General features: G+C 37.8%; 1 protein-coding gene across 1 annotated transcript in view; it reads left to right on the top strand.

Moving 5' to 3' along the window:
• MPP7 (MAGUK p55 scaffold protein 7) overlaps nt 1–27,697 on the top strand; it is a gene marked incomplete at its 3' end in the record, with an annotated part of 106,265 nt that overhangs the window by 14,158 nt on the left and 64,410 nt on the right. Inside the window, exon 2 of the mRNA XM_080339946.1 lies at nt 121–239. Coding sequence (XP_080196072.1) covers nt 121–239 — 119 coding nt within the window. The remainder of the gene's footprint in view (nt 1–120; nt 240–27,697) is intronic.

The raw sequence follows: 27,697 nt of genomic DNA, 5'->3' as shown, positions 1-27,697 counted from the left end.
CTCCAGACTCCCTATTCAGTTAAAATGACATGATCCAGGCAGCCAATTACACAGAACTGTTAAGTGAAATTAATGAGATCACCCCAAGATTACAGATTGTGTTTTATTTTCATTTTATAGGTCTGTACGAGCTGCTGGCTGCATTGCCAGCCCAGCTGCAGCCACATGTGGACAGCCAGGAAGACCTGACCTTCCTCTGGGATATGTTTGGTGAAAAGAGCCTTCATTCACTGGTGAAGGTAAACCACATTTAAGTCAGATTCTCTTTGAGAAGAGCATATGGAAAAATGTTTTGAGCGCCATCTAGTAAACCGGTGACAAACTGTTACTCAGTGAAAACAAACCAGCCTTGTTTTAACTCTGTTTCTGTCAGGGGTGGAAGTTGTTAAATAAGATTCTACCAAAAATACATAGATGATTTCATTTAAGAGTGATGTTTTGGCAGTGTAATACTAATGCAGCAAACATATGTTGTTTGCCCTTGTTTAGAAAAAAAGAGGACGAAATAGTAGCAGGAAATCTGAAACTTCTTTATGGTCAACATTCAAGACCTGGAGTTTAGCTTAAATAAATAAATGTTCACAGCAAAAATTAGAAGGAATATATTTTCTGAGGTCAAGTATGGCAACAGTTCAGTAGCCACATTAATTTAAAATAATTTCCTTTAACAAAGTCAACTGAAATTCTAGTAAGCTGTTTCTTTTATTGGCTTGCCTCCATTTAAAATTGTGTTTTGCACATAAATATTTTGGACTAAAGTACGACCTAAAATAAGTTTGGAAGAATACTTGAGTAAAGCATCCTGCTATGAAAATGATCAGCAACAAGAAATCAAAGCATGCCATAGGACTATGCAGAGCTACCTTGATAATGTTAAAATTACCTATAGCTGAAAAATGGGACCAATCAGCTGGTTAGAAATGTTCCACTCCTACAAAATGGTATAATGTCTTCAGTCTCTACTACATGGCTAATTCAAGCTGGAAGGAAATTCTGAGGTCTCAAATGAGTCAGTAGGTGGTAGTAACCCAGGCCGTGAACATATCCAGACTCACACATCATTGAGCAGAATTTGTTACCCTTCTCAGTTACTGATCTAGAGGAATCTTAAAATTGGGATTATTTTGAGGTAGGTTTGAAAGAGTCACCTTTTTCCATTTCTTTCAGCTATCTTATTCTGGGAAAAGATGTGATAATGTTGATACTTGGCCAAAATGATTTTCAAAGTAGCTGAGAATGTACATATAAAACTAAACACAAGTACTCTCTGGCAGTTGATGCACGAAAGGAACAAGGCGGGAAGAGTGCTTGGCAATACTTGCTTGCTTGAAGAATTTCATGGCAGTTTTTGAGGTGCGGTGAGTCCCAGACTCCTCACTCAGGTAGCTCAGAAGGTCGCTGCAAGGGGATCGCCGGTCGTCTCTCTAATACGGGCTGACAGCGCTGTGCATCTAAGCAATGTGTTAGGTCAGTTGCTAAATTAGTTTTATTTCTGGATTGGGAATTAAAGAAGGCTGGCTAGAAAATGAGCATGGATCTGTGAAACATTGACATTTCAACACTTGCTCTAATTTTCTACTGAGGCAAATCCTAAACCTTTTCAAACTCCTTCACTTACTCCCTGTTGCCCCTTCCCCCAAAAGAAGGCAAAGAGAACATGAGAGTAACTGCTTTGCTCACTTTGAGTAAATTCTCCGTTTGGAGAAGTTGTCTCTCCTGCTGGCTCTCCTGATCATTTGCCATGGGTACCAAGCTGCTTGTTATTGCAGGGTGGGTTGGTTCTTCTGGTTTTGACAAAAAAGCAGTTAATGAGGAAGCTTTCTTCAGGCAGACACAATTTTAGGGATCACCGAATGGTCATTTTATTGCAGTTACAAGAAGAGGGCACTGAAGTGTTCCAGCCATCTTTATTATTTATCTTGTATGCTTTAGGTCAAAGTATTAAATGTGCATGTAACTCTGACCCTGTAAATTGGTTCTTTTAATATCCTAGTAAGTCTCACACTATCTTAAAATAGACTTAATTCTTGAAACTTTCTCCTTAGTGTTTACCAGTTGCACTTCTTTAATATGCAACACTAATTTCATTCAAAATATGAAGTTTTTTATTTATAAGAATTGAGAATATTAGGAGCACCTGGTCTGACCCACTGCATATCACAGGCTACCAAACGTCACTTTTTGATTTCTCTGAAGTTCAGGTATGGAAAGCAGGGCATGAAGAGCTTTCAAAAGGTTATGTAGTTCATATCCCTGCCTCAAGATGGGATTAGTAGTATCTGAAACTCATGGTATTTGTTTGACCTTTTTAGAAGGATTATTCAGTATCCTATTGAGTTTCAGAGAAGGCAGTCCATAGCCTTTTTGGAAGAGAGCTGTAAGAGCAGAGGGAAGAACCCCAGCTGCCATAGTTTTTCCCTGTTACAAGGCTCGACAAGTGCCAAATCTTTCTTTCTGGGTTCTGGTGTCTTTTTTGAAAGACTGTTTTTCCTAGCAATAACTTCTTAAAGTCAACTGTACTTGCAAAAGACAAATGTTTTTAATTCCTCAGGCAGAGAATGATGACAGGTATTTTGTAATAATAATAAAAAAGGTACTAGCTTAAAGCCAAGGATGTTGTGATCCTGGTATGTGTTGATTTTGGAAGAAAATGAGCATGAGTATACTACTAATTTGGCACTATTTTTCTTCTATTTAAGATAGACACACTGCTTAAAAAAATTCTTCACTGATCTTGTTACCTTGCTGCTTAATAATTTCAAATATTAGAAGAGGGGTTTTTCCTAAGTTATAAAATGGATAAAATGCTCCATATTGATTGAAAGGTTTAAGTGTAAAATGAACTTTCTACTTTTTCTACAGATATTTTAAGTTTATGGGTATTTAATTATCATAGTCTTTTCTGTGTTGTGTGCTATGGCATACAGTTAGCTGTTCTGGCTCTCCTAATATTGAAAAGAAAGAAAAAAGGAAAAAAAAAGCCCCAAATCTTGTTTTGGAGTTCTCTTCATTCAGTGTTGTTGGACAGAAATCTCTTCGTGAACTTGGATCAGCCTAAACTGTTCTAAGAAGTCAGAAATGGAAAAGTTGTATTAGATCATCCGGCCCATTCCCCTGCAAATACTGGATTGTTCCCTACAGAACATTCCTATTGTAGTAAGTAAAACCATCAAAAACTGATGCAACTGTTCTTGCTGTCCCTTTTCTAAAGGAATCTGTTGATTAGATCTTAGTTTGCGAAGTGCAAAGAAGATGGAACCCACAACCGTTGTTGACAGTTTGGAAGAGAGAACTGGCTCTAGATAGTGAATGTTTAAAATTTGTCTTTGCTTCCCTCAATTTGTTATTTCCTCGTCTTATTACAGGAATCTCTTTAAGTTCTACCAAAAATCTTCAGACATCTGATGACTTTTTATATAGCAGAAATCTCTACAGTAATTCTGTAGAGATTTATAGAAAAGAAATGTGAAGAGAGGATCCTTCAGGGTAATTATGAACACGAACATAGCTGAAACCTGAAATAGTACACACGTGCTCTGCTTGGTTTGTTTTTTTTTAGAGGAACAGAAGGGATAAGCTAAAGTGTAGTTTGAACAGGTCTTTCTTTATTTTTAGAGGAGCTGCAAGAATCTCTGTGTGTGTGTTTGCTTGCTGTTAGTGCGCCGGACATGTGTTTTGCTGTTTCTCTGTTTAGCTCCAGGATGAAGCTTCTACTTCCTCTATCTCCTTAAACATTTCTGATTGTGGATGTAATGCTAAAGAATTGAGTGAGCTTATTTGTTGTGCTGCTACTAAAGTATTTCTTAACCAGTTGGTGTTTACTGGTTGGTTTTGGCCAGCTCAGAGCTTGCACAGGTCTTTAGCCAGTACTGTACTTTGCATTATGCAAAAGAAGCCACAGCAAGTGGTGTTGCTGTTCCTCTTGACAGGGAGGAGTTGGTACATCCAAAAAGCAGTATATGTGGCACTGGAAAAGAAAATAACTACTGCAAAATAAGGAATATTTTGTGAATGTAGTTTGATTTTATTATAACTGCATAGCATTTTGGTAGCTGGCCCTGCAAAGCCTTAGTTTCTGCTAACTTTCTATTAGTTTCACCTGGATATGACTTGTCTTGAAGTTCTGAGAAATTATTTTGTATGAGCTAATGTTTGTCCATGTCAATGGCTAACAAATTGTCTGAAATAAAATAGTCAAGTATATCCTGGTGTAATTTCTTTGGCATGTAAATTGAATCATATGATTGCATAGCCCAAATTTTACAATCATTGTGGTATAGAAGTATTGGAAATTTTAAGTGCAAAGACTCATATTTTTCAGTATGTAAATGCAGATGCTTTCAGCCTACTGTGGTTACTTTGTTGGGAATGAGAAAAATAAAGATAACATTTACAAAAAGTGAGCTGAATAGGGCAAAGCAAAAGGGCTTGATTTGACACGTTTACAGTAATAAAATCAACAATCTGCAGATGATGTGCTAAATCTTCAGTCTGGACTGGTACAGTCCTAGTTCATGGGCAAGCTTATACACTTACAGTTTTTACCCAGAGCTTTACACACAAACTCCATGAAAAAAAGCTGTTAGTCTGCAGGATGCATGGCTGGTTTTATGTTAGGGAATAAAGTAATTCGTAACTGTCCACCTTCACCTGGGTAGAGCTGTGCTGATTCTTTTGGCACTTGTGAAGGGGTCGTATGGTGCAGCTTCCCTGCTCTGCGATATGTCAGACGTTCTGCAGCCACCACCCAGGTGTGGCTGCACTGAGCATGTGTGGTCACCTCCCGTGCCGTGCGTGGTCACCTCCTGTGTTGTGCACACGAATGGTGAGTGCTCCTGACAGGGCACCAGCTCAAGCATCCACACATTGGGATCTTCTTCCTGAAAGGACCTAGAGGAAAAGGATGTCAGATCATGAGAGTTGTTCTGATGAGTCATGGGCAACAACTTGTTCTAAACTTTGATGGGGATGAGCCATAGGCAGAGGGAATGGTACCTGTGTATGTGGCAGAGGACTGGGAGGGTGGTGGTGGCCGAGGAGGATGTATTAGGTAGTGTAAGACCTGAGCATGACACAAATGATATAGAACAAAAGTTGGAGATTTTACTGAAATGGAGTTGGCTCCATGGCAGCCTGATAATGTTGACTGCTTCTGTATTTCAGGTTTGAAGCTGATATTCAAACATCAGCTGAACATACACAACTTATTTACTTTCTCATTATTTTGTTCTTCTGTGTACTTTCTCTAGAACTAATATTTATACAGTCTTCATAATTTAATGTTGGAACTGTGCTTTCTGCAGATCGCAAGAACTCTTTTTCTCTGCTAACTGTTATGTTTTATAGAAGATGGAGAGAGCAGGGTGTGTTTGTGAGGGGATTTTGGTGGCTAGTGTGTTTGCACCTGTTAAGAGAATGGTAAGAACAATTTCCGATTTCAGGGCAGACAAAACCAGCCCCCTCAGAGCAGCTGCATTACCCGAGAGCAGCAAGCCTGCAAAGTGGGACTGGGCTTTGGTAGACCATAGGTGGCACCTAATCTCAGATCTAACAGAGTGGGTGGGTTGTGGTTTGGGGGGAAAGCACTGGAGAGTTGGAGAGATGTATGGACCACCTTGGAGTGGATGGAATTATTGAAACTGATAGCTTATTCACTAAAACGTTGCTTTGATACTTGAAGTCCTTAAGGTTCTTTACTGCTGAGTTCTCAACCGTATTTATTTTTAAAAAGCCGTGCCTCCCCGGTAAAGGGAATAGGCTGCAGTTCGGTAAATCCATGTGGAGGTCTGAAGTGCTGTTTGCTTTGGAGATGTGAAAAATGAAGGAAAAGGCAATGTGAGTAAGCATTTACCACCTGGCCATCTGGAGTAGGAGGTGTGAGTGTGGTGCTTGGCAGCCAGCAACAATCCACAGCCAATGAAAAAGAATTGTTCTTCATGCTCTAGAGGAGAATCAAGCAAAGTTGCTTCTTACGTTATAGTTTACATTTTTCGGTCAGAGAAAGCCTGCAAAGCCCAGCTATGGCAAGAGTGAATTGATCGCTCTTGTAATGCAGACTGTCCAAACATCGCACAGATGTGGTCCCTTGTGCTGGTCCGAAAACTTTTACTATTTCTGGCAAGGGGAGAAGGAATTTACTATAGTTAAATTCATTAATATTGATATACTAGATAATAGGTGGCAGTTATTTGCCTTTCTTTAAATCTAGCTCTTCATAGATCACGGAAATTTTAATTTTTGTAAGGTTGTCCTTGTTCAGTGAATGTCTCTTGTAGAATGTCTCTTGCCTCGAATCCTGTTGGCAAAACACATGCTGCACTAAGTTTTCAGCCCTGCAGAACTACGTATCAGTAAGGTATATATGGGCAGTATTTGGATACTGAATCTGCAAAGAAATACAAAAACTACATGAAAGAAATTTAAGGCTTTTCTTTTTCTCATTGTATGGAGAAGCAACTTGATCTCTGGTTAATTTTTGAAGCTTCTTGCTTGGGTTGTATGTACAGAATATACATGGAGGGGTGCAAGAATTTCTGTACTCCTCTCATCCAAAGCATTTGTAGGTAATAATCTAATTCATATACTGAAATATAAATTTGTCAGATGCTTTCTGCTTACCTAAAGATGAAAATGATTGGAAAAATAATACTCTGTAAGAAAGCCTCTTGATGACTGACACTACTTCGCATTTGTATTTGGAGTAATTACCACTGAAGCAATGAGTCGTTTTGCTTCCATTAAAATTACTACATTCAAAAAAAAGTGTAATGCAAGGTGTTATTCCTTATGAAATGCCACATAAATTTAGAGTGTTACTTTTGAAGCCAAAGTTATTTTTTTGAGACTTGCTCAATAGCCAGCAACTGAAAACTGGAAGAGATCACTCCTAGCTGGAGGCTGTCAGCTGCCTTTAAACTTAATTTCCATGGGAACAGTGATCAGATTAATCAAAATAAGGTAATTGAAGATTTATAGAAAATAGTACAGAATCTTTACTTTATTCAGGCTGATATTGTTTCCATGGAAACATGAGGGAAAAGGTAGCTAGCAGCCAGGCATTGGGCAAATGGTTGCTCTCTTGTTGAGGTGGGGGGTTCTGGTTGGGGGGTGTGTGTGTGTTGAACCCTTTGACTTGTTTTGCTTTTATTGTATATAAATGCAGTACATCAAGCAATAACTGGGCAAAAATAAGCAAAATAAATATGGATTCCTGTTTGAAATCATAGATAAACCCCCCCAACTTCCCACATATTATAACATGTAACAGGTTTACTGTTTCTTTTCTGAGTAGAGACAAAGTTGTTTTTGCTATGTGTGTTCACACATCCATATCTGTGCTTATTTGTGCCTTTAATAAAGTGAAAAAATGCACCTCCAATTCATTGAAAAAGTGGTTAGGCGTAGCTTTGAACAATGTAACCTTGGTTGTAAGAAAATGCATCTTGAGTTAGTGCCAAATTGATGGGTTAGTGCGATTGTGAAATATGGATCCTATGTGATGGTTCAACTAAAAACATATAGTTGTAGCTAGTAGATAGTTAACAAGGAAACAGACAGCTAATGGACATAAATGTTTAGTCCTGAAGTCTGTTGAATGGGTTCTCTTGTGGTAAATACTTTTTTGTATTTTTTTCATATGTTTTTATTTCATACTTTTTGATAGAAATTTAACTGGATACCTAGTGTTAATTTCTTTGTCAGAAGTTTGGACATTCGATATCTTTAGCATCTTGCAGTTTCTGCATCAGAGTTGCTAGTGTGTTTATTAATAAGCACTTGTAGATTTTCATCTAGATTTTTATAAGGAAGTCCTGTTCCTGTCATCAACTTCTGCTTTGTTAAAAATAATAATAAGAAAATATAAATTTCCAAAGTATCAATTAAATTGTTTTGTTGGCAGTCTAGTCTCATAAAAGCTGTAGAAGTTGGGTTGATATCAGGAGTCTCTACATGTATGATGTACCCACAGACTTCTGAAGTGAAAAATAAGGCAGATAAGCTTATTAAATCAGAGGTGTGAAGTGTTGGTCTATGACTATTACTTGAAACTTGTGAATAAATCAGTGCTTTGGAATGTGAAAAAACTTTGGGTTTGGGTTAAAATCCAGACAGAGGCATTTTTTTGGATCAGGGGTAATTGATTTAAAGTTTCTGCTGGGAAACCTCCAAAGAGTAGCAGAAATCCAGCCAAAATGTACTGGACATAAAAGAAGTAAATCAATCCTTCTAAGACAAATAATTTGTAATTTCATTGTTACCAAGGGGGCAATGTACCAGCCTGGTGACAAAACCGGTGCAGAAGTTCGAAGAGAAGTTTCAGAACCCAAATCTATGTTCATATACAGATTTTTCTTATCTTATGGAACTTGTACAGTATTTATTCAGCCAAAGTGATACATTTTTTGTCTGTGAAACTGAGGCCAAGTAAAGGTCTCATAAGCTGCTCAGTAATAGTAGTCTGATAAATTCAAGACATCCAAGGATAATGTAATTTTAAACTGTTTTTCTACAGTGTTCTTTTCCCTTGGACCAGAAGTTCTGTGGCAGAACATGTGAGAGAGTGTTTAAAACAATTTTTTTGTTACTGTCTTGGACTGTTTTCCTTTTTAGAACAGAAAGTCGTAACTACCCAAACAAGCCTCTGCAGTGCAAAAACATTGTAAGAGTTAAGAAGGATGTGATGTGATAGCTATAAAATCTTTCTGAAGCATGGAAACTGATACAATAAGATTTAATAAAAACCTTAAAAATAAGATTTAGCAGAAATGCCTGACTGCGTTTCCTACCGGCAGGTTTTGTTACTGCTTACATTAACTGTCCTTCTTTTTGGAAATCTTGGTTGTATCCATTCTCCAGCTAATCCTCATGAAGTTAATTTGTAGTATTCAGTAATGTGTGTAATATTGCACACATCCTTACTGTCTTTCCTGCTTTGTATGAAATGCAGGTATACACACACAGTTTTTACTCATCTTTTATTTTTCTATGCCCCATTACTTTTCTCTATTTTTTGCTGCCTTGAGTGCCTTTTTTTAAACTTTTTATTTTCAGTCATCTCCTTTTTAAAGCTTTGGAAGAAGAGCACAACATAGTACGCTGTGTGTGCACTATTCGCTGAGGCTTACAGATAGCATCGTTTGTACAGCAGTGCTCTCTTAAGCACAGGCTTTTCTGTAATAGCTGCTTCTGTGTATCTTTGTGGAATCCAGTGCTCTCTTTGCAAGTGTGGTGATGTCCGTAGAAGTTCACTTCAAATCTAAGTTACATTAAGTTGTGAGATGCAGTGCATGAGTGCTTAACACGCCTGCGCTACCTATGTGGTGCAGGGCACTGCACAGCAACCCATGAGGTGCTGAAGAAATATGATTTAAAAACATGCACAGCATAAGTCTTTGTTGTCTCTGCAAGTCAAGGATGAGTAATTTACAAAGGGCAATTGCTGTAACTTGACTGTGCCTTCAATGCAATAGCAAAACCTAAATGTACATATTGACTTTGACACTGCATCTTCAGAATGGTGACACGGTCCATTTCTGTGCTACAGAGAGATGGTTTCGTGCTTTCTTGCTCTAGCTGAACCACTTTAAGCTACCTGTGGTGTAAAAAACTTTACTGTTCCTGTAGCAGCAGTTTTTAAATCATTGAATTGTCTAAAGTTAGAGCTGTCTTGGATTTGTTTTCAAAAGCAGTGGTGCCTCACTGGGCCATTTAGGGTTGCACATGCATACATTATGGTCCTGTACTTTGTAGCTGTCTTCTTACCCTCCATTTTTCTTACTAAGAGTTTTTCCCTCAGAGTCTCCTCCCCTGTATGTCTGCAGGCTGCTTCTATTTTGTATCTACTAAATAAAAATTGAATTAATTTCTTGTCCATTGCAGGAAGTAAGACACTAACTGCATAAAATGAAGTATTTGTGTGTCATGTTAATGTGGCCATATAAATTCCTAGGGAAAACATTACTCTCACGTAGTTTGCATGTATTTGCAAAGTTATGCTGTTTCATTACATGCAAACCAGATGAGATATATAATCTTTTATATTCCATCAGTGCTAGAGTTGGAGGGTGTTCGGAGAGCTGCCGAGTGCAGCTGAGCCCAGGACATGAGGACTCCTCTGTCTCGGCTGCAGCAGCTGGTCAGGTGCACTGAGAGGTGGATGTGGCCGCTGTGTTCCTGTTTGCAAGTCCAGCGAGCAGCGATGCTGAGAGCCTGTGCCACTAGCCCGGCTGGCCAGGAAGGTTTCCACAGGCAGAGCGGTGCTTCTACCCGAGTAAGCACCAACAGACCAGCAGAGAGCCTGGTCCCATTTCTCCTCTCCAGCTGATCAGGGCTGAAGTTCACCACTGAAAACACACACACCTTCACTCTACAGATTTCTGAGCAGAATAATGTTTACAGATTCCTCAGATACCAGCACGGGCTCTATGTCCAACTAAGTAGCCAAGCCTGAACCCCAGGCCCTTTGCCCAGCCACTGGTTAAGACCTTGAGCCCTTCCAGAAATGGGTCTCCTCTTACTTGCTGGCTACTCCAGCTTAAAGATTGCTAGCAAAGTACACAGGATTAGATTTGTTAGGGAGAGATAAACATATCCTACTCTCATCAGTTTCTGGACTTGGATCTCACACGCACAGACTTGCAACCACCAATATTATTGATGCAAAGGAATAAAATAATTAATTTTGATTTCTGAATTCCATTTCTTATTATCTGTTCTTTCACGCACTGTACTGGCTGCATCAGTACATCCCTCTTGATGCATCTGCTGGTCAGCAAGGACACATTTTTGTTTCAGAGAATACTAGGCCAACTATTGCACTTTGTGCTCTCCTCTTCAATTTTAGGTTGGTTTTCTTCTGATTTTCTTCCTGCTGCCTTTCTTGTTCACCCTGTTTCATAGATGTCTGACCTGAAGTTGTTGCTTCCAAGAAGAGATTTTGAGCCTTGGAGCCACTGACTCTTTTATGTCCCAATGGCTCAGGTACAGTGTGGCCCTTCATGAAGAACCTGGTATCTACTGAGCGGTGGGAACGGTGTGGATAAACAGACCTGTTTTCTCCTTTGGAAAGTAAATACATATTGTTTCCCTATCTCTTTCTAACTTTTCTTGTTGACTTTTGCTAGAAATTGCAACCTGCGTGAGGTAAACAGCAATGGTGTCATTATTCACAAACATGACTTTGCCTCAATCATATTGAAATTTAGGCTTAAAAAGAACAGCCAGCTATAAATGCTAATGATTATGTATGAGATAGCTTCAGTATTGCTTTACATTTAGTAGGGATATCTTATTCATAAAGTATCTTGAATTTTAATGTGTCTTACAGATTGGGTTTCATGGAAAAGAACAGGTTTTGTTGAGAATTAGTGATTAAATAATCCGGTAAAGATGCTACAGACATACACAGCTTTAATCAGGATCAAACCGTAAATCAGGGTGCAATTTTGGATCTCCAGGTTTCAAACATTCTAGGAAAAACGTAACCCAAGACTGTCATCATGGTAATTGACATCTGAAATACTAAACTGGTCATACCCAAGTTTGGTGTCTTATTAAAGACTAACTACAAATCATACGTAGCACATGCCAAGCAAAAAAAAATCTGTAGTTGTGTGCCTATGCTCTTTCATGTTGAAACATCCACTTTCTACCAATTTCTAACTAATTCTAACTAATAATCTGACCAAGTTTTATTATTATCTTCTCCCAAAGGGGAAACAATATTTTCCTCTTGTTGCATGTGAGGTAACTACTGAGTAAGACTTGTCATTTTCTGAGTATGTGTATTGGTCTTTTAACTTATTAGAACTGGATTATTTTATATTTCTTTTTCTACTCCTTAATGAATTTTTAATGTATGAGACACCTTTAATTCCCTCTGTGTTATGTGCATTTATTCTCCTTTTACTATTTCTATTAACACTTTCATAACCATTCTGTCATGGCTTCTCTGTGGGAATATCATGCTGGTTTTCACTTATTTCAGCTTTTCCACTCATTTTCCAAACCTTTAAGAATGTCCTCTCATACACTGTGGCTGATCATCCGAAGATGGATACAGTTAGAGAGTACTTCAGTTAAGCTGGATCAATATTTGTAATTTCTTGTTGTGTCAAGTGCAAATTGACATTTTTGAATGATACAAAAGAAAATGTGTTGCCTTTTGGTTTTGTTATAACTCATCTATGGTATAAACATATTAAAAAATTATCTGGTTAATGATACTTCTTCCTGATAGTATTTAAATTTTTGCCTGTTTCTAGTGGTGCGTATTCAAATTTTGATGTAAATCAGGCTCGGTCATGCTGGTTAATGCTTTGGTTGCATTCTACTTGAAAAAAGGCGGCTGGAGCTGGGGGCAGGTCCTGGTTGAAAACTCTCCAGAAATCTCTTGGCATCTCAGTAACTGATACTTTTTCATATCACTGATCTGTGTTTTGATAGATCCTTATTTCCTGAAGAATAAAATTGCTAAACGTATCTCTGGATTATTTTTTATAACAGTGGAAGTGCCAGTCCAGCTCCCTTATCTTTGTTACTGTCGTCTCCTCTGTCGTTAGGCAATTTCTGTAGTTTTCTACCAGCTGTCCAACATTTAAAGATATGACATGGCTATAATTTTGTACACCTGTACAAATATATTTGTTTTACTCCCTCCAATATAAAAAGAAATGAATATGTTTGCTTTGATTTGAAGCTTCCTGTAAAATGAGTTTGAAAGTTTGGATGATTTAGTGCAATAGCCTGAATTGCAGTGGTCCGAAAAGGTACAGGGAAATGGCATTAAATCTCTCCCTAAATTACTGCGCTTTTTTTCCCCAATATTTTGTGATTATTTTTTCATATTCCTCTTTATCCTACAACACACATTCCACTTCAGTGTTGGAGTTTCTCTATCCTCTGCAGGGAAGGCTGAGAATTAGTTGTATTCATGAACATGATTAAATTATCTGGTTATACTTATTTGGGACATTTTAGTTGTAGCATTCTCTTCATCTTTATTTTTATTAAAATTCTTACTACTGTATGTCTTGTTTGTTGGTATTAATGCATTTATTAGAGTGTCTTTATTTCGATTTCCATTTAATTTGAATTGTGCACCTAGGTGCACTGTGCAGACCTCAGGATCTTCTGCTCTTGTCTTCTGTGACTTCTGAGTATTCACTGCAAGTCTCCCACTGCTGGTTTTTATTGATCTTGATTTTCCCCCCATATCTACATATTTTATCAACATATTCTAGTTTTCTGAATTTTCACTTTTACCATTATACCCAGAAACAAAAATAAAACTGCCTTTCGCCAAGTGTACTAGGGAAGAGCAGATCATTCTTTACTAACCACCGTACAGTGCTTTTTAATTTTGCTGTCTGTTTTTTAAGATTTTGCAAATTCATATTTTCATATTAACTTTGGATCTGGGATATCTCCAGAGATGCATCTTTCTCTCATTTTCCAAGTTCCCCTTGATTTGTTGTTATCTCTCTGGAAAGGTTTGCTAACTGGCAATTGCCTTTTTTAGAAACAGGCAGACCTGAGTGCAAAGCACGTCCTTGGGCGTTCTTCACTTTCATTACCCTGGCTTCATTAAAGAGCATTTAAGCAAATGCTCAATTTCACACTTGCAACTTGTCCTAATACTCTTAAGCACGTACTTCATTTTAGTGATTATTTGTTTTCCGTTTTGTTTTTTAACCTGGGCTGTGAGCAGGGAGGGAGAAGGGACCACAGATGGTTTTAGGTCACTTGCCTGTTGGCCGAGGCTGGTGGAGGTTTTGCCCACCTCAGTGTTACACTTGGGCACCCTCACGTGCTGCTGCTTTGTACTTGTGTGTCCTGCTTACGGATATATATGGGGTGGGGGTGTCTACTACTGTTAACTTCTGCTTCTGAAACTCTTCAGCATTATTAATTTGCCTGATTTGAGTTCTCACAGTTTTCAATGTAAAGCTAAAAATCAGTTTCTAGATTTCATATTTGAGAAATGGGATGAATGAGCATCATTAGTTCTTAGGATCTATTTTTAGTGGAGGTGACCTCTTTTAAAGTAATTACTTTGCAAATTTCAAATTAAGTATTTAATATGTTATTTTACTAGCCTTTTGGGTTGTGATCCAGTGTTTGTGGCACTTTGATCTGGTTTTATCAAAACTTGTATTTACAGCAGAATTCTTTTCTGATGATGGAGGCCTTTGCATTCCTTAAATAGAAGGTTTTTTGTCATCATTTGCATGCTTCAGGGTTCCTTGTTTCAAAGACTGGTAGATTTTTCTTGAGCTGTGTGATGGGAGAGCAGAGCAGTCGAAAGAGAAAATAGTAATTAAGCAGTAATTGTGTTTTGTGTATGTATGAATGCCTAAAAGGTTTTTTACTTCCTATCAATAAATTTTCATATATATGTACATGCAGCTTTCAGTGTAGGCATTTTCTTAAAATGTTATTTATAGTGCAGTAACAATTTTATTAATTAAAAAGAGAGTTTGGGGTATGTTATGGTTTCTTTATTTGTTTATTTTTACATCTGAATTGTATTAATTACTGGAATTGTGCTATATTACAACATACTGCACAGGATGTAGAAAAACCTGAACAGTGAACTACCTATTTCTCATATCACATAAATTGTACTGACCCCACTAGATGGTGCTCATTGATAAATGTATGTCTGTTTGTATAGATATCTATATATCTATCTATATATATAGATATATATATATATGTATATATAATTTTAGCTCAAAGGATAGATGGCCCTGTCTGTGTTTAAAGTTTGGGTTTTGAATGGGTTAATTCTGCATCACAGAGCTGTACAGAAGTGATCTCTTTGCTCTTATTAGGAACTTGGGGAACCTGAACCTAATTTGATTTTGGACTAACATGCATTGAGTAGAGATTGTAAGGATACCGTTCACTGTACTAAGCAGGAATAAACCAAACTCTTAATGATTTAAATTGAGCAGGCTCTGCCTGAATAGTGAAAGTGAAAAAGCAGAGGTCTATGCCAAGGTTTCTTAGTCTGTATGCAGCAAATCTTAGGAATTTTATCTGTTTTCTTTAATTAATGTTTAATGAGTGTTTCTGTAAAATCTTAGCTATGCAGAGAATGGAGTTTGCTGAAAAAAGTCCGACAATGAGAAGTTTAGTTTTCATTTGCATTAGAGATGTGTTCACTTAGTGAGCAGGTTTAAGAAAATTTTTCGCTTTGGATTTGTGTTGTTAACAGAACAGTGGAAATCACTTACTTTTGGAAAAATGTCTGGAAATTAGGTTCTGTATAATGACATAAAAGTAAAGAGCTTGTTTCAAATTTGTGATGACTGTTTAAAAATAGTAGTGTCAAGAGAAATGAAGGTTTCAAAGCAAATTGTTTACAAGTAAAACACACCTGTGCTCAAATGAGAACATTTTAATGTTTATCTAAGGTTTTGTGTTTTCTGAAGGAATGGACAAGGCATTTATTGAGAGAAATATTAAATCTAGGTACACTTTTTTTTGTTTCTAGCATCTAAATGAAATAAGGAAGCCTGTTAGCAGTTAATTGGAGTCTACCTGCCCATCCTGCGCAGCTCTTTGGCCCATGCTGAACAGATTTCCAAAGACAATTCTCGTCCTTCAGTCCTGTCTTGCTTTAAAGCTGCTTCTTCAGCTGTATTTATTTGACAAAGCTGGACTGTACAGTTGTTCATTTAAAACATGTTCTGATAGTTTCTTTATTTGGAAAAGTGTTCTTTTAATCCATATTCTTAGCAAGTTACTTCTTCGGTCCTTTAATTTGGACTCTGGGAATAATTTAACATGAATGGGTATTAGTGTTGGCAGAGAAAGTATTGTAAATTTTTGTTGGAATTCACTTTATGGCTCTTTCTTTGCTAATCAATATACCAGCATAAAGCATATATATGACATAATGGGATTTTTTTTTAGTTGCAAGTCTTTAAATATTCAGGATTGCAGTTTTTCTATATGTCTCTCAGCAATAAGATGACAGTTGTTGCTGGTATATTTTGTGCTTAGAGGGACTTCAGACAAGGACAGATTCCAAAACCCAGTCGGTGAGATCTTGACATGATCTTTGTTCTTTATGTTCTAGCTGCATCCAGTCTGGTTCTTTCTTTTTCAAGTCCATGTTTAGTGGCATAGTTATTTTTATTTCTTATAGATAATATTATGATTATGTCTTTCTGTAGTACGGAAAGGTGACCTGTCTGAGAAAAAATTCCTCGTCTCAAATTCATAAAGATCTTTAAATTTCAAGTACGAAACCTCAAATGGAGAAACACTTTTGCTGTATAAAACAGTAACATTATACTTGTGCTGTTTAAAAAAGATTTGTCATAAACCTAAGGAGACTTTCACATTTCTTAAAATCTGACCAATATGAAGACTTAAAAAAATTTAATTTCTGATGCTTTAGATCAATTCTTTGGATTATTTGTTAAACATAATAATAATTCAAATTAGTTAGGCATACATATTGCAAGTCTTTGTTGCATTACTTACACACAGAATGAGGTGATACCTAAAAAGGAAGTATCAACAGAGTGTTTAAGTGTGAAAAAATAGAAGATTTCCTTAAAGAATGAAAGAAAAAACAAGTTTATTGTTGGAATGTGGGATTGAAATACTGTAGACATGTATATATTTTTTTCTAATGAATTTTAATTCATTAGAGTCTTGAATTAAATAAGTTTTTCCTCAAGTCTTGTATTTAGAAGCGTTGTAAAAACATCAGCTATTTGAACGTTGCAGTAGGGATTATTTCTATCTGTATTTAATTACAACTGTGCAACTTTACTGAGTGCTCTTTCTCAAGGCTGAAGGGCTTCAGTGTGAATTGCAATTCCTTTCTTGCTTGTATCAAGTATTCTTTAGATAAAAGTATATTTTAAAAGTAACTTAAACACATTTCCTGATATAATTGTCAAATAAATATTGCAATTGTTTATAAGTATTTCACTATTAGTAGCTGGAATAACAAAAAACTTAAATTTACAATATTTTTTTTCTGTTAGATGTCATTTTAATAGTATTGGTTTGAAAATGAAGTACATTTTGTGTCTGTGATTGGTTCTTGTCTTTTAGTGATGAGGAAACTGATGCATTTAGTTCCTTTGGTGATGTGCTCTGAAATCACAGAATCATAAGATAACTTGTGTTGGAAGGGACCTGCAAAGGTCAGCTAGTCCAACCCCCCTGAAAAAATCTTCAGATAAAAGATGATGTCATAATCCAGAGTATTATTAGAATTTTAAATTGCAGCCTTTATATGTGACTTCAACAGTTTTGTTGTATGTGTGATCACTTTTGTGTGTCCACAGGACTGCACAGTGTATTTCTGTGTTTCATTTAAATCTGAATGCTTCCTTCAAAAAGTATGTTTGTTAAAGTAATAATACTGGGGGCGGGTGGGCAAAGGTTGCCACTGAATGGGAGTGTATAGACAGAAGAGTGAGGAGCCATAAATTGGGAAGAGCGGTCTGAGACCTGGAATCCTGAGTTCCGTATTGCTCCCCTAAAATTTTTCCTCAAACTTTGACCAAATTTAAGATGTTTTCTATAGGTGTGTGCTTTTGCAAGGAAATAATTGCTATACTTTGATTTGAGCAAGTTCAGAGTGGTACTTGGTGGGTTTACTGCTCAGATTTTGTTTTGCTTGAAAATGCATTTGAGGAGGGTAGGGATCTTTCCGCATCCGTGGGCCCAGTTGGAAGACTCCTTGTTTCAAAGGAGAATAAGTTTGATGTTCTGTTCTTTCTGTTCAAGGACTTCATGTCCTCAGCTCACACAAGAGAGTGTCTTCATTCGAATTTGGAATTGTTCTGATGCTCTTTCCTTTGGAAATGGGGTTAAAAGTACAGAAAAACAATGTTGAAAATACTGTGTTCAGTAGCCATGTAGGCTGTTTGGCTCTAAAGGGTCAGTGAGATTTATTTTGGAGCAAGTGCAACTTGTTTGGCTTTGGTCTGAACTTCCTCTGTCTGCCTAGGGACCCTCTTCCTATAAGCAAACTCATCAAAACCTTTTCTTATTACTGAAAAAAAGTGTATTTGAATGAAGTCTGTGAAATCTCATATAATAGCAGCTTTATTTTATTGTATAAGGAACAATGAATTCAAAGTGAAAAGTGTTTCTTACAGAAAAATAAACATTTTAAGAAACTGCAAGGAATAACTGGGTTTGTAGCCAGTATTTAATCTGTTTTGCTTAACATTGCAAAAATAAAATAGCTAATACATTAGTCTTATTACCATATGCTTTCATATTCATTCAGACCAGCATTTTCCTATTCTTGAGTCCTTTCTCTTATGATATAGGCTAAATAAAATAAACCTCAGAGGTATTCAAATATAATTTAAAGATAAAAGTTTTTAAAAATGAAGGAAGAAAAAAAAGGGCAGCGTCTCACAAGGTAAGCCATAAAGGGGTTAGCATCACAAATAAGCATGTTAGAGTACTCTGAAGTGGGAATGAATAAGGAAATGAACATTTCATGTATTTTCTATTTTAATCTTTAACTTCCTATTGGCTTTAGGATCCTATTTGCATAATAATTACCAACTGTATGAAAACCAGAAGGCAAGCTGTGGATTATCAGTAGTTAAGGAAAAAATGTATTGATCATATGCAGATTGCAGGTAAGGCCACTAATAAAATAGAGTGTAGAAATTTCAGAGGAGAGCGGTTAGAATGATGACAACAACACATGAGCCATGGGAGAAGAGCAGAAGAGTTGGGGTTTAACTTAATGATGATGGGAGGAATAGCTAAGTTTTTGTGTTGAAGAGGCCATCACAAAGTGAAGAATTGTTCTCCAGGATAGGCTGGGAAGTCAGGAGATCAGTTCACAGCGAGGTCGAGCCCAGTGCCAGGCTGCTGCTCCCGCGGCTGCAGGGTCTCCCAGCGGGCCAGGCCAGTCAGAAGGGTCTCACTTGCAGGTGCTGCCCCAAACCTTTGCTCTGGTGAGCAGGGGTTGGATTCCACGTGTTGCAGGGACACCTGGGGGTGCCCTGGGCGGCCTGGGCTCTGCCCGCACCCCCGGGGAGCTGCTTGCCAGGGGCTGTTGGCAGAACACAGTTTGATGAGCAAGCCTTACCCAGGGTGTTTGGTACCATTTTACATCTACAGAACTGGTCTGGTGTTACTTGTCTGTGGGCAGCCATTGTGTATATGGCCTCTGTCGTTTTCCCAGATTGTTCTGTTCAGTTTCTATATGTGCCTACAGAGAGGTTGTGTTTTTCAAATTTCCACATTAACCAAAAGCTTCAGGATACATCTGTTCCTTTCTTCCTGATGAAAGCGTCTGGTCTTCATCAGCTGCCCCAACAAGTTCTACAGCACCCAATGAATTTAAGTATGTGGAACACTTTTTTCAAGGTACTTACCTGGTCTTGCTTTTAGCCACGCATTAAGCAAGGAAATGCTACTTTTCCATTTTACAAATAAAGAATGGATGGACTGTCATTGAGGGAGGTGATGGTGAGGCGGGAAGTTGGTCACTCACCATGTAATATTAGGCTTGTACCCTAGAACCTTTGCTTTGAAATGACTGTGTCTGGACTAAATGTTACTGCTGAACTTCCGTGCTGCTAATCCCACACTTAACTACACTCACACCTCTCCATTCTTATCTGTACTTGTCTGTTCTCAAAATGGGTAATAAAAGCAACTTCACCAGTCCTCCCTGTCAGCTTTATTTTTTTCTGCATTTAAATCTTCCTGAGAGGTGAAGGACTGCTTGCTTACAGTGTGCTCTCCAGATTAGGAAAACCGATTCTCTGGTGCTATAGCTGTTGCTCCAAAATGTTCCCAATGAATTCATATTTTTAAACTTAATTTTAGTGGCTCAGTTTGCTTTTAAGCTAAGGAGAAGGTGTGGTGTATAGGCATAATGGAGGCATTTATTAATTTTCTGTCAAATTCTTTGGTGACAGTAGCATGAAGACAGGAAATTCTGAAATTAAAAATATTATAAGACATAGATCTAAGACAGATCTGCAGGCATACCCCACTGCTCATGAAGGATGAGTTTCTTAAAAGTGTGACTAGCTGGTTACTTAACAGATAATGAAGTGCTTTTTCCAATAAAAAAGCAATGTGACAGGGAGGTGCAATTTAAGTACACAGAGACAATGTATATGGCACAGAGATGTAAGAGCAGGATCATCAGGTTCATCAACTACTTGTGTAATGTCTGTCATGGTTTTCTTAATACAGAAAGAATAGAAGAGATGCTTTTTTACAACAACAACAACAAAAAATAAATCAAGAGATGGGCCCTTACAGGCCTGAGACTTTGATTAGATCTCTTTAAGACAAAATCAAATCTGGCAATGCCCTGGTGACCTTGGCAGACTCAACTCAGAACTGCTTCATCTGTGAGACGGCCTCGCACAAACCCCTGGGTGCAGCTGTTCTTCCTGCAGCATTTTCTGTCGTGATCATCTGCTTCGTGTGCCCCGTGCTCATCAGAGCTGATCAAGGATGAAGGGCAGACAAATGAGGTAATGAGGCACAGTGCTAAATGATTGAGGAGGAAACGATGAAACCACAGATTAAAAAAAAAAATCCATGGAGAACAGAGTTTTAATGTAGAACTTCCTGCAATGTGCACAGGCATTTTTTTTTTCTATCTTGCAATTTCTAACTAGACAATAAAAACTGGTTATTTAGCTGGAATAACTAATAACTTACACAACCTGAATTTTTAGCAAGGATCTTAACAAAATCAATACATCATTTATTTATTTCAGGTTGAGAAAAGCTACTTTCTTGTCCCATGAGGTTGCTTTCTTTCATTTCTGGCATACTGTGCTTCTTTTATTGGCTTTAACAATCTAATTCGTAGTAATCATATGATATTTGCTGTCAGCGTTAACTGGGCGCATGTGCCATGACAACTCTGTCACACAGGTAAGCACTTCACAGCCAAGTCCTTGCTGAGTCAAAATTCCAGCAGCAAGTGCTTGTTTAGTGTGTGAGTCGGAGCTGTGGCCTCTCCAGGCAATGCTGCTGATTTGCATTGATAGCACCTGATTTAAAATAATGCTGCTCCAATAACTTTGTTATCTGTAGATAACACACTATTGTATACCTTTTTACAAAACATTACCTGACAAGAAAAATGCCCTTAAATATGCTCTAATGTAACTCTATTACCACATTTTGTAACTTAGAAAATTACTGTAATTGAGCATACAGTTCTGAAAATTTATTTCTGAAATTGCAATGCAATTAGAAATTTCTGGAGTTCTGTTTTGAATGTAGGTCATTCTGAGTGTTGGGTAAAGGACACTTTTTAAGTCACCCAGGACAATCCTGGACTCTTAGGAACCTTATCTTTAAGGGCTGAACAGATGCTAGTGTAGATTTAAATTGAACAAATGGAAGACATTTTTTTACTATGGTGAGGCCCTGGCTCAGACTGCCCAGAGAAGCTGTGGATGTCCCATCTCTGGGAGTGTTCAAGGCCAGGCTGGATGGGGCTGTGAGCAACCTGGTCTAGTGAGAGATGTCCCTGCCCATGGCAGGAGAGCTTGGGACCAGATGATCTCTAAAGGTCCCATCCAACCCAAACCATTCTGTGATTCTATGCTGGTTTGCATTCTTTTAACACAACTGCAAAGATTTTACTAGAGCAGCTAGGTCTCAATATGCATATTTATTTGTTGGCTCTTTTCAAATAATAGACTTCAAGTACACATATGACCTGGAAAAGAGAGAGCCTGTTGGTGATTTCTTTTGTCTCCTGTTCTGGTGTAGCACAAAAATGAACTCCACAGAAATCACATCCATGTTTTGCAACTTTGGACCTTGATAAGGGGCTTCTTTCCTGTCATCACGGAAATATTCCCTGCAGTGTTAACATGAGTAGGGGTTTAACCTTCAATGGATAAAATGTTTCAAGCTGGCAGAAATGAAATTCTATAAAATTCACTTTTGAGCCTCATGTAATTCCTATGAATGAGTTGCTCAGGTAAAGGTGTGCTAAATGAGCTAGGTACCAAGTTTTATCGGAGCTAGAAACACCTTTCTCAAACTGTATTAACGTCTCTAGCTAAATAGTCTGCGTTTTTGGGTTTCCATCAAAGAATTTAGAAGCCTTGTTGGTTATTCCCTTGTTCTCGCTGTTTGTGGGGGTGGACACAAGTGATATAAAAGCAGTTACCTCCGGCTGACCAAGGCCCATCCAGTCTCCAGGGGACGGCAGCTTTGGAAAAACACGGACTATCTCTGGTCAGCTGTCCCTGCTGTGTCCCCTCCCAGGCCCTTTGCCACCCCTGGCCTGTGCCCTGTGGGAACAGAGGAGACCTGGGGCTGCACAAGCACCGCTCAGCAGTAGCTAAAGCACTGCAGGGCCATCAGACCTGCAACAGCACCACACAGGATGCTGTGAGCAAAGTAAATCTCTCCCAGCCTGTTAATAGAGTTTATACCAGACAGTCTGCAGGCTTTCTGTTTTGGTGGGATGTTTGGTTGGTTTGTTTTGGCTTTGGATTTTGGGTTTTTGTGTGCGTGTGCTTTTGTTGTTTTTTGTTTGTTTGAAGTGATTTCATGCTATAGTGATAAAGAAGCTTATGGTTATTTTATTATAGTGCAAATTTTTAGTTCTTTTGTGAAGGTCGTCTAACATAGTTGTCTGAATGACTTTTGACTACCCACTTTTAACTGCCTAAGCAGAAATATTTCCATGCCATTAACCTGCTTTTGAATTCTTATGAACTTAATGCTTCTGCTTTTTGGAACAAGGGCTTGAAGAGAATTGCTCATGTGTTGTGATGAAACTTTTTGCTGCGGAAAATTGGGCCAGAATCGAGGTATCTGAATATCTGTTTCTATTAATATGTCTATAGAGCCTTGCTTTGATATTTGTAACATTCTCTCAAAAGCCTTTCTGCACTGTGCAATCACTTAATTTATATTTGAGACAATTTAAGGTTTCTTTAGGGAATGAAATTCTCTTTGCAAACTTTGTGTAGTTAGCTATGATTTATGCATTTTTATTGTTTCTCTTTTCTAAAATACATAATGCTAAATTCCTAGCAATATTCTGTGCCTCTAACTGCAGTTCAAGTCAATTGGCCTGAATATAATGTGATTTAAAGGTTGTACGTGTTCCGAGAAAGCCAGTTTTAAAGATGTTGCATTGGGTATTTGAAATGAGTTGGCATTTGAGTTGCTGCTCAGTTTTTCTACACCTCGTGTCCATCATGCCATATTATTGCAGAGTTGTTCATATAGTTAAGTTCATTAGTGTGCCCAAGCTGCAGTGATAAATTCTATAGGAAGGTCTGGGAACAAATAAGGAGCTTTGCATTCGGTCAGCTTTCTGTACTGTGTAAATAGGCTTACAGATACCCACTAAATGATGAAAATAAAGAAAAAAACCCAGCTAATGTTTCTGGTTCCTTTCATCTTGTACAGTAGGCTTCTGGGAGGAGAAAGAGAGGGAATTAAACAATCTTTTAATTGTAATTCTACATCAAGTGAAATATGCATACTCTTTCAGCATAGATGATGGTAAGCAATTATAGTTTGTGAATGTTTTTATGGTTATTTTCATTTGTTTCATTGTAGCCCATCATTTCTTTTTTTGCGTCCATGTACTTTGTTTTACCTTGACTGAAAGTTGTTGGTCAGTTTAGACAGTGAGCTCGCTGTCTAAATCCCAGAGTTCAGGTAGTGATCACTATTAGTGATCAAAAGAAAACCCTCATTCTCATCTTGAAATCTCACTGTCTAAGTGTTGGGACTATTCATAAATGTGTTCTTTGCAGTCATGAATGCCTTGGAATGATTTCTCTTGCTCAAGATATTGCAGATGCAGGGCACAAATTGCAGATGAAGCCAAAATTAGCACTTACTGACTCACCAGTTTCTCTTTTACTTTCTTTTCCCATTCTCTTCATCTGTTGTGGCTTCTTACTGTGAATATGGTCCTCTTTGTAGTAGCATCTCCCTGGTTTGTGATGCCACTAGTGCAGTTAAAGACTTTTTTGCAAATGGTGCGTGAACCTGAAAATTTGGTGGACAATTAACAGCTTCTCCATATAAGAGAGTCTTTCATTATGCATCTGTGCAAGTGACTAAGCCAGTAAATACAGAAGCTGCATGACTTTTGTCAGTGCTTTGATTTCAGACACTTGTCGATATATGATGAAAAATACGATGAAGAGAGCAGTTAGGGGAAATGTTCTGCCTGTTGTTATGGACTTTCTACAATAATGTACTTGAAGCCTGTCTTCCAGACATGTCTTGGTGCTTTGTATGTGTGTTTATATTGGCATTCTAATTCAGATCAGGAGTGCATTTTTTAGAGCAATTTTCCATCTACTCGACTTGTGCTGCTTTGGTTTGCATCAGCATGAGGAGGATTCCTTTCTGCTGAAACAGAACAAGGAGACCAGCTGCTAATGGGTATTCAGCAGATGAGATGAGACTAGTCCAGAGTGAAACCCCAGAAACGCACATGGTGCGGTGATTGGGCCCTCGGTGCCGACTCTTATGTTGCATAAAAAAAGGATGGTGTTGGATGTTTTCATGCATGCACATAATTAGCCAAATTTTGCAGATACCTTGTCTCCATACTGAGAGATACCTCATCCAGTGAAATTGTAGGCAAGTAATGAAATGTTTCTGCAACTAATAAAAGGATATAAGCCACTGATGTTTCTCAAAAGGTGACGCACTCTGAGAATTACCATCTGCCTTAGAATGATGGTCAGTACAAAGTTCTCCCTGGATCCCCTTCAGTGCGTACTGCCAGGATCGTGTCATTGCCATAAAAAAGCTCTTATCCAAAGGTGTTGACGCAGTTGGTGACACCCTTGTGTGGTTGGCAGAATATTTGCACAAATGTGTGTGATGTTTCTTCTGTTTTATGTGCGAGTATGACTGACTGATGTTGATACAGTAGTTTGGGCATTATAAGTGTTTGCATATATATTCTTATATACACTTATTCTTTACCTGTGCCAATTATTCTGTCAAAAATACTATGTCGCATGTGAACTTTCAGGCACCTTATTTCTCCCCTGCTCTTATTACTAGAAGCTTTGTTTTGATATGAGTCCTTTCTGCATTTTACTGCCTCTTGTTCTCTCCACCAGCAATGATTTTTGCATATGCTTTTCAAACGAAACCTGTGGGCTCTAAAGCTTCACAGTCTTATTGTCGGGTTTACTTTTCTTTGCTAGTTCTTTCTAAACTTTAGATTGATCAATCCATGCAACAAGTAAAATAATCTGGAGGAAGGGAGGTAAACATTCTTTTAACCTATTCTGTGTGTAAAATTTATGTGTAATGCTTACTCAAACAGTTGAGAGGTGTATGGTCATTGAGTACGTACCCTCAGAGTGGAGTATCCATGTCAGTATAGGCATATGGGCAGCAAGGTAGCTCCAGGCGACTTAAATGTGTTGTCAATAATCTCTGTTTAGAGAGTGGAACAAAGAAAACTGAAGAAAGGAGGCTGAAAAACTATTTTTGAGGTGGAAAAGAGGAGAGGAAGCAAGGACAGAAAGACAAAGCTGATGTAATTATATAGCAGGGATAGGAATGAAGAAGATTGTGAAAACTGAAAGATGAAAGTCTTAATATTCTGTTTACGTGTCAGAATTATTTCCCATAAGTAGGCTTCTGTCTCTGTTTTGGAAGTTTGCATTGATGGGGAACTTTTTTCAAAGCAGGTACAGAGAACTCTACTTTCAATTTGCTGACACTTTCAGTCTCTCCTTCAAAATATTCTGTTCCTGTGCATGAAGCTGTAGGTACATCAAGCAGTTAAAAAGTATATTTCTTCAAGTTCAGAAAAAGGAGGTAACGTATCTGAGATATTGCTTTTCTTGGGTGGCATTATGTTATGAGGGAAGTAGTCCATTGTGGAGCTCCGTTTTAAATTTTCCAGAAACTTTGTAGGTGGAGAACTTTCTAAGAGATTGCTAATAAATCTTGGGCTGTAATACCAATACAAGCTACCCTTTCTGAAGCCAGGTATGTAGTTCATAGGTGTGTAGTATTGTTCTGTGGAGCCTTTAAGAAAAGTCCTGCACACATAACTGTACCAGAGCATGCAAAATACTAATAAAATTATTCCTGTGTTAAGGGAATTCCTTCACAGAAGGAGCTGGAGTATTTGGAAACTGATATTACTCTGTATACACACCCTCTCCCCTGTTGTTTTCAGCCATATAGTATTGGAACTGTACTTGAAAATTAAGAAATCTGAAAGGAGAAATTAAGCTTATTTTGTAGAATTCTTTGCTTAAGATTTTTGTTCCCTGTGGGTTTTGGAATAGTCTGGGCTGGGGACACTGCAGAAAACATATCTTTGCTATACTTTATAGAAAACTTAATTCGATCTCTCTGTGAAATTCCAGAAACAATTTCCCTTGCTTACCAATGTGCCAAAAATTGTATAAATTTGCAAATGATTATTTTTCCCTCCTGGGGCATATCTTCACAGTAGATTGTTAGTTTTCACAGAACCTCATAAGTCTGCCCAAAGTACCCTGCAGTGAAAAGAATAGGTAACATCAAAAACCAAATCCCCAGCAACTTAGTCATCTGTTCAGCAGAACAGCTTTATATGTTTTATTTACAATACATAACTCTTGCTTTAACAGACTTGGTCTCATCTGTGAAGAGACTGTGAAGAGATTTTCAGGGTTCAAACTTTATGCTTAAATGACAGAAGAACTTAAAACAGATGTCCCATATTTTCTATTTTTTAAGCATGATACAGTCATATATTCTCCATACATTCCACACATTTCTACTAGAGAGAAAGCAATAGTATTAAGGTTACTGGACATCAGTATAGTCATGGAATATAAGATAAATTTGCCTTTTGTATTAGATAAAATTGTCTAGAATGAAGCTCAAACAAATGGCTGCGAATATGAAATGTTTTAACTTGAATAGGTAAATGTTCTCTTTTCTACCATTTTGAATCCATTTTCATACTTATCTCAAAGTGTTTCACGATGGTTTTAATTTCTGTTACAGTTTAATTTCATTTTTGACAACAGGTGACCTGGTCCCCAGTGAGTGGGGGAGGGCAAGTGTTGTGCCTGTCTTCAAAAAAGGCCAAAAATACACTGTGGGGTCTAGAGGCCAATCAGCATTATTGTGATCCATGGGGAAAATTACAGATCAAAACATCTTGGAAGGCGTTTTTAGACACATGGAGGGAAGAAGTTGCCTGAAAATGCATTTTTGCCTTACTGAAATTTTTACTTTGTCGGTTGAATTGCACCAAATCTCCTGTCTTACTGCATTCAGGAAGCTGTTCTATATAAGCGCTGCATGCATCAAGAATACATTAGTTTCCCAGGAGTTAGAGGTAGGTGGTAATGTAGGAGAGCAGAAGGAAGGACTGTTTTTATGAGGCGTATGATAATTTTTTACTGATATGAAGGGTAATCCTTGTATGTTGCATTGATTGCAGCTTTGTGCACAGACCAGTGCTCTTTTACTTTTCTTAGGTGAATCCTTTACGTTACAAAGAGATGGAAGATAAATATTGTCATATAAAGATCTGATTAAAAAGATGCAGCTAACAAACAAGGCAAAATACTAACTATTAAATAAAATCAGATATTTTTTGAAAAAAACCACAATAATTGCATTTTGAATGGAAGTATGCTGAGGCCGCAATGTCTGTTACCATGGAACATGTAATGTTTATCCTGAGAGTCAGTCA

This window comes from Nesoenas mayeri, assembly GCF_963082525.1.
Source record: "Nesoenas mayeri genome assembly, chromosome: 2".
NCBI classification, from domain to species: domain Eukaryota; kingdom Metazoa; phylum Chordata; class Aves; order Columbiformes; family Columbidae; genus Nesoenas; species Nesoenas mayeri.
The sequence above is the reverse complement of the archived record's forward strand: the minus strand, read 5'-3'. Positions and strand labels throughout refer to the sequence as shown.